Source organism: Sinocyclocheilus anshuiensis, unplaced genomic scaffold (genome assembly GCF_001515605.1).
Source record: "Sinocyclocheilus anshuiensis isolate Anshui unplaced genomic scaffold, SAMN03320099.WGS_v1.1 scaffold1008, whole genome shotgun sequence".
Taxonomy (NCBI): domain Eukaryota; kingdom Metazoa; phylum Chordata; class Actinopteri; order Cypriniformes; family Cyprinidae; genus Sinocyclocheilus; species Sinocyclocheilus anshuiensis.
The window spans coordinates 518647-529693 of record NW_015548267.1 but is presented as its reverse complement, the minus strand read 5'-3'; the positions used below and the strand labels follow the sequence as shown (position 1 = coordinate 529693).

Sequence of the window (11047 nt, the reverse complement as noted above, 5' to 3'; positions counted from 1 at the left end):
AATGCAGGGTGTTCTTAGTGGTTGCCAGGACGTTGCTATGTGGTTGCTAAAGTTTTCTACATTGCTTTGAGTTTGTTAGAATGTTGTGAATGGTTGCCAGGGTGTTGCTAAAGTTTTCCACGTTGCTTTGAGGTTGCTAGAATGTTCTGTGTGGATGCCAAGTCGTTGCAAAGTGGTTGATAAAGTTTTCTATATTGCTTTGAGGTTGCTAGAATGTTCTGAGTGGTTGACAGGGTGTTGCTGTGTGGTTTCTTTATATTTACCATAAAACACTAATTGTTATTACTGTAATAGATCATGTCTAAACACTGCAATAGTAGCTACAATAATAATACCTTATTTATTCAAAAAAATAAAAAATGCACTCGTTTGACTTGTTTGAAGTTCCTGTGCAAAAACTCTGTTACAATGCAGGGTGTTCTTAGTGGTTGCCAGGACGTTGCTATGTGGTTGCTAAAGTTTTCTACATCACTTTGAGGTTGCTAGAATGATCTGAGTGGTTGACAGGGTGTTGCTGTGTGGGTTGTTAAAGTTTTCTACATTGCTTTGAGGTTGTTAGAATGTTCTGAGTGGTTACCAGGGAGTTGCTATGTTGTTGCTAAAATTTTCCACATCACTTTGAGGTTGCTAGAATGTTCTGAGTGGTTACTAGGGAGTTGCTATGTGGTTGCTAAAGTTTTCTACATCACTTTGAGGTTGCTAGAATGATCTGAGTGGTTGACAGGGTGTTGCTGTGTGGTTGTTTAAAGTTTTCTACATTGCTTTGAGGTTGTTAGAATGTTCTGAGTGGTTACCAGGGTGTTGCTATGTGGTTTCTAAAGTTTTCTACATTGCTTTGAGGTTGTTAGAATGTTCTGAGTGGTTACCAGGGTGTTGCTATGTGGTTTCTAAAGTTTTCTACATTGCTTTGAGGTTGTTAGAATGTTCTGAGTGGTTACCAGGGTGTTGCTATGTGGTTTCTAAAGTTTTCTACATTGCTTTGAGGTTGTTAGAATGTTCTGAGTGGTTACCAGGGTGTTGCTATGTGGTTTCTAAAGTTTTCTACATTGCTTTGAGGTTGTTAGAATGTTCTGAGTGGTTACCAGGGAGTTGCTATGTGGTTGCTAAAATTTTCCACATCGCTTTGAGGTTGCTAGAATGTTCTGAGTGGTTGACAGGGTGTTGCTATGTGGTTGTTAAAGTTTTCTACATTGCTTTGAGGTTGTTAGAATGTTCTGAGTGGTTACCAGGGTGTTGCTATGTGGTTTCTAAAGTTTTCTACATTGCTTTGAGGTTGTTAAAATGTTCTGAGTGGTTACCAGGGAGTTGCTATGTGGTTGCTAAAATTTTCCACATCGCTTTGAGGTTGCTAGAATGTTCTGAGTGGTTGACAGGGTGTTGCTATGTGGTTGTTAAAGTTTTCTACATTGCTTTGAGGTTGTTAGAATGTTCTGAGTGGTAACCAGGGTGTTGCTATGTGGTTGCTAAAGTTTTCTACATTGCTTTGAGGTTGTTAGAATGTTCTGAGTGGTTACCAGGGAGTTGCTATGTGGTGGCTAAAGTTTTCTACATTGCTGTGAGGTTGCTAGAATGTTCTGAGTGGTTAGCAGGGAGTTGCTATGTGGTTACTGGAATGTTGTGGGTGGTTGCCGGGGCATTGCATTTAGCACATTGTAATGCAGTATATTTTGGTCTGTAGATATGGCTTGTGTTACATTTAAGATGAATTCCTGACCATATCTTTGTTTGTATGCAGTTTGATGATAATGATGACTCACACAACATATATGTTTTGAAACACAGACACGTTTCTGTAGAGTTTACTGGCTTTGGAAAGGTTTTTGCCGTACACAGAGATAAAATAAATAAGTTGAATCCTTTTATAGTAACAACAATCATAGTAACAGTCAAAGTAATATCACTTAGTCAGCATTAATCTTTATATATCTATTTATATATTTATATTTAGAAAAAGTTTTGTAATGTTTTTCCTTTAATAAGCTGGTATAAGACTTTGGTTCTCCGTTACATTTCCCAGTAGCAGCATTCCACATTAAAATCCGAACAGGAACGTTGCTCCTCGTGTCAGTTCGTGGTGACCCGTCCCGTGCTCTCGTGGGATCGGAGCTGTTCAGGTTGTCTCTGTCATTGGTTGCCACTTGTCTTTGGTCATTTAGTTTGTATTTTGGTGTAGCTTTAAGAGAGTTTACTTATTATTATCTTTTACTTTCCAGTTCTGGTAAATCCTGTCCATCCAGCAATAAGTCATGTATGATTATATCCCTCTCGGTCTTTAATGCAACCTGAAATATGCCATTGCACGCACATGCACACACACTTATACAGCATTAAAATCATTCATTCATTAGCTTCAAAGGAATAGTTCAGCCAAAAATTAATACTCGGTCATTATTTACTCGCCTCACAATTACAGTTCATAGTGAGTCTGTCAAGCTTCAAAAAATAAATAAAACACTAAAACTGCAGTCCATATGACTAGTGCACTACAAGTCTTCGGAAGTCATATTGTTTGGTGAGTATGTATTGGTCTTATCGCAAAAGATTCATCCGTACATTTTTTACCTTTTAATGTTTTATAATAATTTCAAAACTGGATCTTCCAGTGAAACGTCAGACTTCTCTCTGGTGATATATGCAGGATGCTCCAATTATTTAGTCCGCTTAAACTCCGCCCCTTCCTGAGTGCCACACCCACATGTCAACAGCAACCGATGCATAGAAGTCTCCGCCCTACATTTTTTCTTTTTTAATAATCCATTTCATTTGTATGTACATCACAATATGGAAGAAATGATTTTACACAACTTGTTTTCAAACTGTTTTTGGTAGTGGTAATTTTCAAAAAAAAATTCTAATATTATTATTATTATTATTATTATTCCCACAAATAGCAATTTGACCTGATAAAATATTTTAGCCCTTGATATAACAAGATTTTTTTATTTATTATTTTTTTTAATTATAGAAATTACCAGGATTTTTAAAAATAGTTTATTAATTAAAAATAGTTATTTTTCCAGATTAAAAAAATCACACTTTTAAATGTACTTCACAATAAAGTATAGATCTGATGCTATTTCTGTTTCATCACAGCTAATTAAATTAACTAATTAACAACTAATTAAATTTCTGTTTCATTGAAACTAATTCATTTTATATATATATATATATGTCTAAATTTGTCTGCATTGTTTAAAAATTGCTCCAGTACTTTGACGTCACTGATGCAAAAGTCATAAAAAATTATAGATAGTAATTTAGATTATATAGTAATAACTATATATTGTATTATATTAAGCTATAATAATTAATAATAACTTAAAGCTGTTGCATGATTTTGAATGACCTGGAATATAATGGATGTGTCGGATGAACCTTTTATGGTGTTTTTTGACCTTTTGAGAGCTTGACGGATGTGTTAACTATGAACTGTAGTGTGAAAAATAGACGTGCAATTTTCTTGCACTGCAGTGAAAAATAATCGCACATGCATTGGGAGCAACATGAGGTGAGCAAACGATGACCGATTTTTCAATTTTGTCTCAGCATGTCCTTTAAGGCAGGTCTTACCCAAGGAGCTCCCATATAACAGTAGCCTTTCTGACCCAGTTTCCAATCAGTGTCCATTTCTGTCTTTATTTCTTCCGCAGGTTCAGGGATTTCTGCTGCTCTCCCTTTGGCGGGATCACATCCAAGTCTTGTCTTAGGAAAATTGCCACACAATCGGCGTCTACAAGCCAATTCGCTTGTGTTTTGTTACGTGTCTTCATTGTGGGCCGATGGTTGGATGCGCAGCCTAATGCTTCCTCCACCCGTCCACTGGGCCAGACGTCTGCTTGTGTTTGCTTTGGTTAGTCATCTCCATGTCTGAAGTAAGCTGTCTTATCCACAGCTCTGGTGTAAATTAGCTAGTCTTTATTATTAGGGTTGTAGAGGTCCAACCCAGTGGAATATAAAGTGATGCTATCGCATCGTCTGTTCAAATAAGACAAGACGGTCCTGCTTCGCATTAGCAGTGTCATTTTCACTGGGACTGTCTTTTTGTTTATTTCTCGTCCTCATGTAAATGTTAGCAGTGGGACACTGGTGTCAGCATTAGCGTGGTCGCGCCGCACGGACTCTCTTGCTCCTCTTGCTGACGGTGGTGAAGCGGAACGGCATTAAATCCGGCTGCTCTCCAGGTGGGAAGCGCTTCATGAAGTGGACGTCCTGCTGGTTGGGAAGCGTGTGCGGACCACGGCGAGGGCGCCCTCTTTTGGTAAAGCCCACGTACCACCCAGTGTAGCGTGCTGACATTAGCGCTGTGTAGTTGTTTTCCAGAACCTTCTCGATGAAGACGCAGTCTGCACTACGATTGCTGGCCTTCTAGGGAGACAGAAAAGTCCATGTACACACATGGAGACAAATGTGTTAGCTTGACCATAAACATTATATGGTTAATGCATTTATTAAAGACCCCAAGCATGGACTAATAGTCACAAATGTGTTCATTAGATTTGAGATTGTCTGTATTGGCTGTTTTCAAATTCTTTGATTCCGTGTAGGCTAAGATACAAGATATAGGCCCAGTTTCATAGACGGGGTTTAGCCTAAGCCAGGATTAGGCCATAGTTCAATTAGGACATTTAAGTCATTTTTATAAACATGCCTTAGAAAAAAGCATTACTGGTGTGCATCTTAAGACAAAACAAAGGCACTGAGATGTTTTAAGATCATTCAGTGCAAGTTTATTTCAGTTGAAACAGCTCAGATTTACATTTTAGTCTAGGACTAGGCTTAAGCCTTGTCTGTGAAACCGGGGGAAAGTCTGTAAAATAGGACACAAAGTACTATGTTAATATGAAGAAAATGTACATATTGATTTTTCACAGGTGATTCACTCATATTTTGAATTACGCATTACATTGTGTTTTAGGGTTATACAAAATGTCTTTGAACTGTTATTATCCAGATTTTTTTTCTTACAGTGTATTTCTGTTACTTCTGCTGTATTGACAAAGTTGCCGGTTATCAAACTTATTAGTGTACAAAAACTATGAGTGCTAATATATTTAAATAATTAAGATAATAATAATAATTGAATTCCTTAATTCCACAGGTTTCAAAAATAGAATTTAGTAATTCATAACTACATGATTTTTAGTTTTTGTATTACTCTTTGCTAATGTTTTATTATTTTATTATTAATAATAATAATATTTAAATTTTGTGACTCCACAAGTTTCAGTAATTTTCCAGTTCATTTATTTATTTACTTATTTACTTACTTATTTTTTACTCAAAACAGCAATTTTTTAGCAAAATATTTTAGTGCTTGCCATAACTAGAAAAATATATAGGCATTATAAAAATTTCCATGACTCTTCCAGGTCTACAAATCACACATTTAAAATTCGCACATGAACAAAATAAATATGAATTAGTTGTTTTAAATTAGCTGTTTTACTTAATTTTAAAGCATATTTTGATAAAATATTGTTGCCAATAAACATATTTTGTCTTATTTTAAAGGGATAGTCCACCTAACAATGAAAAATCTGCATCATTTATTCACCCTCATGTTATTTCTAAAACTGTATGACTGACTGACTTCTGTGGAACACACAAAAAAAAAAAAAGATATTTTGAAGGATGTTTGTTACCAAATAGCTTCGGGTCCCATTGGCTTCCATAGCATTTTTGTCCATATTATGGAACTCAATGGAACATTATAGCATTGGTTGGTACCACCATTCTTCAAAATATCTTCTTTTATGTTCCACAGAAGAAAAAAAATGGCTACTTCTAAAATGTGGCAAGTTCTGTATTTATGTCCTGCCTCAACTTTGTTTTAATAGGTGAAACAGGAAAGAAAGAAAGTGAAAGAAGTCAGCAGTGAAGTTCACCTTGCCTACGAGTTTCCCTCTGCGGTTCATACACAGGTAATAATTGGTTTCCTTCCCTCGGATTCGCACCTGGCTGCCGAAGGTGTCTGCCTCCACTACGAGCTGGGCTTATGAAGAGACAGGCAGAGAGACAGACAGACATTACTAAAATATCACCATGAGCCCTGGTTTTGTATTGACGTGAAAAAAAAAAAGATATTATTATTATTAGCTCAGAATTGCAATTTCTACGTGATCATCTTTTTAATGCTTCATATAACTATAAAAATGTATACATATTTCCAGGACTTTTAAAAATATTTTATTAATTTTCATGACTTTTCCAGGTCTAGAATCACAATTTGTAAATTCCCGCATAAATTCAAGACTGTAGAAATTCTGGCTCTTAAATAAAAATGTAAGTCGTTGAGGGAACAAAATAAACAGAAATATGATTTTTAGTTGTTTTACCTAACTTTTAATCATAATTTGATCAAATACAGTGGGTACGGAAAGTATTCAGACCCCCTGGAAAAAAAATTAACTTAAATGATTTTAGCAAATGGCTGCAATATAACAAAGAGTGAAAAATTTAAGGGGGTCTGAATACTTTCCGTACCCACTGTATATAAAATGTATATGTGCTACATTTTTGTTACATGACTTCATTCAATTTTTTAATTTGGCATCCAATTAGCAAGTAAATATGACTTCTTTTTTTTTTTATATCCAAATTTCTATACAAATGTCTTAATTTCTCCCAATCAAACAATGAGTCAAGACAGAGGTGTTAAAACATTTGGCCTTATTTCCAGTTCATTCTTCATCTTGAAAATGAAAGGTCGAAAGGAGCTCATTGCATTTTGGGATACATTTTGGCAATGGTGGGTCAACCAGATTTACAATATGCATATTGTATGCTGCAGAAATAATATGAGTTTTAATATGCTATTCTGAACCGCCTCTCTGTCACTGCATTTTAAAAGCCTCCAGATACAGTTTACGGTCAGCCTTCAATGAGGTCATTCAGCGTGTGTGTGTGTGGCAGTTTGGCAGTTGAAGCTCTGAAATGGCTCTTGCGTGACCTTTATGAGGTCAGGGGTCACCAGAGATCAATAACCTCTTTGTCGTCCTCCAATCTCTCCTCATCCAGACATCCCTCACTGGCTATACAAATACATTCATCCTCACCCCCTTCCCATCTTCCCGTCTTTCTCTTCCCTTTATTTCCTGATGAGGAGAGTCGATCACAAAACCTCAAGCTCTCTGGAAGCTTTCAGAATAATATTTTCACAATAAAGAATGAAAGAATTATGAGGGTGAATCTCGCAAAACCTGTCAAGATCATGTCCAGGTCAAATATCCTTACAGGAAATGAGTAAGAAATTATATCTTATACAAATAAAACAAAGCTGGTTTTAGGACCATTAAGATTTTCTGAATTCTAATGTTATGAGAATTAATCCCATTTCAGGATATATTCTCATTCAGTTGCTTTGACATATTAGTTTTGTATTTCCCATTATCATTATCATTTTCATTTTAGTTAAACATTTAGTAACTTTATTAATATTAAGTAATATTTTTTTATTATTATTATTGTTGTTTAATGTCTATATTATGTTCATTTGTATTAATATCTTAGCTATTTTATTAAATGAAAATGATAAATGTTACTTTGGAAATTAGCTGTATAAAATAAGTTTAAGTTTTTTATATTTAATTTTATTTCAGCTTTTATTTTATTTAAATATTTTATTTATGTATTTATTTTATTTTTATTTAAATATTCATTTATTTTATATATATATTGCATTTTGGACGTTTTTGTGAGATTCACCCCTCAATAAAACAGGCCACGTCAACTTTCATGTCCATTGATTGTGTGCTTCTGAAACCCATCCATGCATTCAGAGGAGGAGAGGCGATGGATGGATAAACGGAAGGGGGGAGAAAGGAGTAAACGAAGATAGAGATTGACGTTTTTCAGTCGCCGATACTTTTATCTAAAGCTCAGGGTGGCTGATGGCCACATTTTCATTAATTTATATGCAAAATTCACAATTTTGAAAACAGAAAATGTGCAATTGTTTGGTAGATTAGGGTGATATGGCTAAAACCTATGATATTAGTAGTTTAGTATTACTGCAGTGATGTATGTCACAATTCTGAATAATTTGTAATATATAATTATTCACGGTATTTAGAAGTGCCCACGATAACAATATCGTGCATATTCATTACCGTGATATATCGCATTACCGAATACCGGCACAAGTCTAGTCACAATATACTTGTTTTCTTGGAATTTCAACAGAATTCACTGGCTGCTGCTTCTCTCTGTCTGTGAATCACTGTATTAGCAGTAGCTGAGTCTTTGTCTTCTACTTTTCCTGTTTCCTGTGTGTGTTTGTGGGTGGTCTTTCTTGAGTGTGTGTGTGTGTGTGTGTGTGTGTGTGTGTGTGTGTGTGTGTGTGTTGTTACCATATTTGTCTCCGTCCTCTCCTCGGGCGCTGATTTTGCGTCCGAGCACCTGGACGTGTTTCCCACTGGTGCGGCTGTAAAGCTGGTACACACGATGATGTCGCCGGCTCATGGCGTCTCGTGCACGAGTCTGATTCTCCACGTGCACGCTGAAATTCACCCCGTCCACTCCAAACACCTGCAGGCAACAGACCACACACATCCAGTCTTTATTTCCCCTTATATTCAGACATTTTTCTGAAGTGAACTCACTGTGAAAACAATTCTGAACTCATCACTACCAAAAAAGCACTATGGTTAGCCTAGGTTGAATTTATGGTGTGTATTGTTAAAGCATGGTATTTCATATCAGAAAGTGAGTTTGCAGTGAATTTTGGATGATCTACGGCTGGTCATGTTTAGCCTCCAGAACTTTTACACGTATATCTATATATTTTTTAATTATTTTTTCTGTTGATTTTCTTTTATTATTATTATTATTATTTATATTTATTTTACGATTTTGTTATTTTTATTATGATTTTTTTTCACCGTTTTTTATTTATTCTTTTATTAACTTTATTACACAAACATTTATGTTTAACTTGTACTAAATTAATTATGTTGCATTACCTGCAACAGAACACTAAATATGACAATTTAACATTAATAAGGTTTAATATTTAACATACAATAAGGTATAATTTGTAAACATTAGTTATCTACACTAGTTAACATGAAAGAACAATCCTTGTACTGAATTAATTAATCTTAGTTTGTCAGTTTCAACATTTGCTACATTTTGTCAAATCAAAAGTTGAATATTAACATTAGTTAAAGCACTGTGAACTGACGTGGACAAACAACAAACAATTTTTATTAACTGAAAAATGATATAATCAGTAAGTCATGGCAACTTATGTTTTTCAACATAATCAATTCCAGTCAAATTCAAGTTTTTGTTATATTAAGTTATATGAAATTTCACAATTGTTTTTAAGTTTAAATTGAAATGACTTGTCCAACCAAATTGATTATACTTAAATCTTTAAGGCAGCAACTGAACTTAAGTTTTTAAGTTGAAATAGGCGTTTTTTTTGTTTGTTTGTTTGTTTGTTTTTTAAAATTAACAGATTAATGAATGCTGTAAAAAATGTATTTCTCATAGTAAATTCATGCTAGCTAATGCATGAACTATTGCTACAATGGAACCTTATTGTAAACTGTTACCGCATTAATTAATTCAGACTATTTTCATGTAGGATTATGAAGAAAACATATATGAAATAACACGAACAGACTGAATCATGCACAATAAGACCAGTAATGTCCATTAAACAGGTTAGTTTGATTTCAGGTAACTCACCTGTAGAGGATTGCACATGACCAGCATCATCTGGATATACCTGAGGAGCCAGAGAGAGAGAGCAATCAAGGTCAGGTGAGTGTTTCCATGGTAACAAAAACAAATCCACCCAGCATCCCAAAGCCCTGCTGATTGATCAGGTCTACGGGGAATGTGAAGTTAAAATGAACATCTTGAGAGCTTGACTCATCCTCCAGAACGAGTATGATAGTTTATGTGAAGGATTATGTACAGTTAGATGCTCATTATCAAAAAAAAAATATATATCTTATATCAGGCTGAAAGGGTTTATTCATCCCACCTGCAATGCAGATACACAGTGAAATGTGAAATTTACAGAGAAAACTACGAATAAATAGTTATTTTAATAAAAAACCATCAAATGCGAAGTGTCACATGGAATTCTGGGAATGTCAATTTACATTTTCACTGTAAATTATAAAATGACTTTTCACTTCCAAAAAATATAAATGTAACTGTAATTTTTTAATTAAAATTACTAAAATTACATGAAATGTTATTTATTAAAATGTTGGTTATTACAGTTTTTTTCACTTTGAAGAGTAAGGGAATTTGCCATTAACCAATTAACAGGTTTTTGCTCTAGCATTTTTACAGTCTTTAAAAATTCCAATCTTTTGTTTTTACAGTATACTTATCAAATATAAAATACATGAATATTAAATAATGATTTGAGTTAAATTATTTTACAATGTGAGAAGAAAAAGAGCGCAGAGTGATTCAACAGAAATTAAACTAATATAGCACCATAAGAAAAGAAAAAAAAAAAAGTCAATAGGGATATTACGAAAAAACAACAGAAATGTTGTCATCGGCCAATCAGAATTGGCCACTGTGTCGGTGACTTAATTAAAGGGCACCTATTATGCCCCTTTTTACAAGATACAAAATAAGCCTAGGTGTCCCCAGAATGTGTCTGTGAAGTTTTAGCTCAAAATACCCCTATTTTGAGTGGAAGCAGAAACACGCTTATTCGTGCCTGTACCGTTACGAAAATTAACCATGGTTTTACTACAAATAAAACCAAAAAACCATGGTTACTATAGTTAAACCATGTTAACTACAAATTAACCATGGTTTTGCCACACTAACCATAGTTTAACCATGGTATTTGTAGTAAAACTGTGGTTATACAAATGGTAGTCAATACGCCAGAAAACCATGGTTACTACACTTTTACTATAATAAAACCATGGTTAATTTTCGTGCCTGTATCTTTAAATGCAAATGAGCTGCTGCTCCCCACCCCCTTTCCCCTTTTCCACAATAGGGCTGTGCCTTTACAGCGCATACCTCAGATACGCTGCCAAAAAAAAACATCTGTTTGGTTTTT

The 11047-nt window shown here is 34.7% G+C and overlaps 1 protein-coding gene across 1 annotated transcript; it reads right to left on the bottom strand.

Moving 5' to 3' along the window:
* Positions 1–3337: 3337 nt before the first annotated feature.
* Positions 3338–9723, bottom strand: LOC107655661 (fibroblast growth factor 18). The gene is made up of 4 exons (XM_016443223.1): positions 9694–9723; positions 8349–8526; positions 5886–5992; positions 3338–4365 (listed from the first exon to the last, which is right to left on the bottom strand). Exons 1-4 carry the CDS (start codon positions 9721–9723, stop codon positions 4096–4098), a joined length of 585 nt encoding a protein of 194 aa, XP_016298709.1. The 3' UTR covers positions 3338–4095.
* Positions 9724–11047: the final 1324 nt, after the last annotated feature.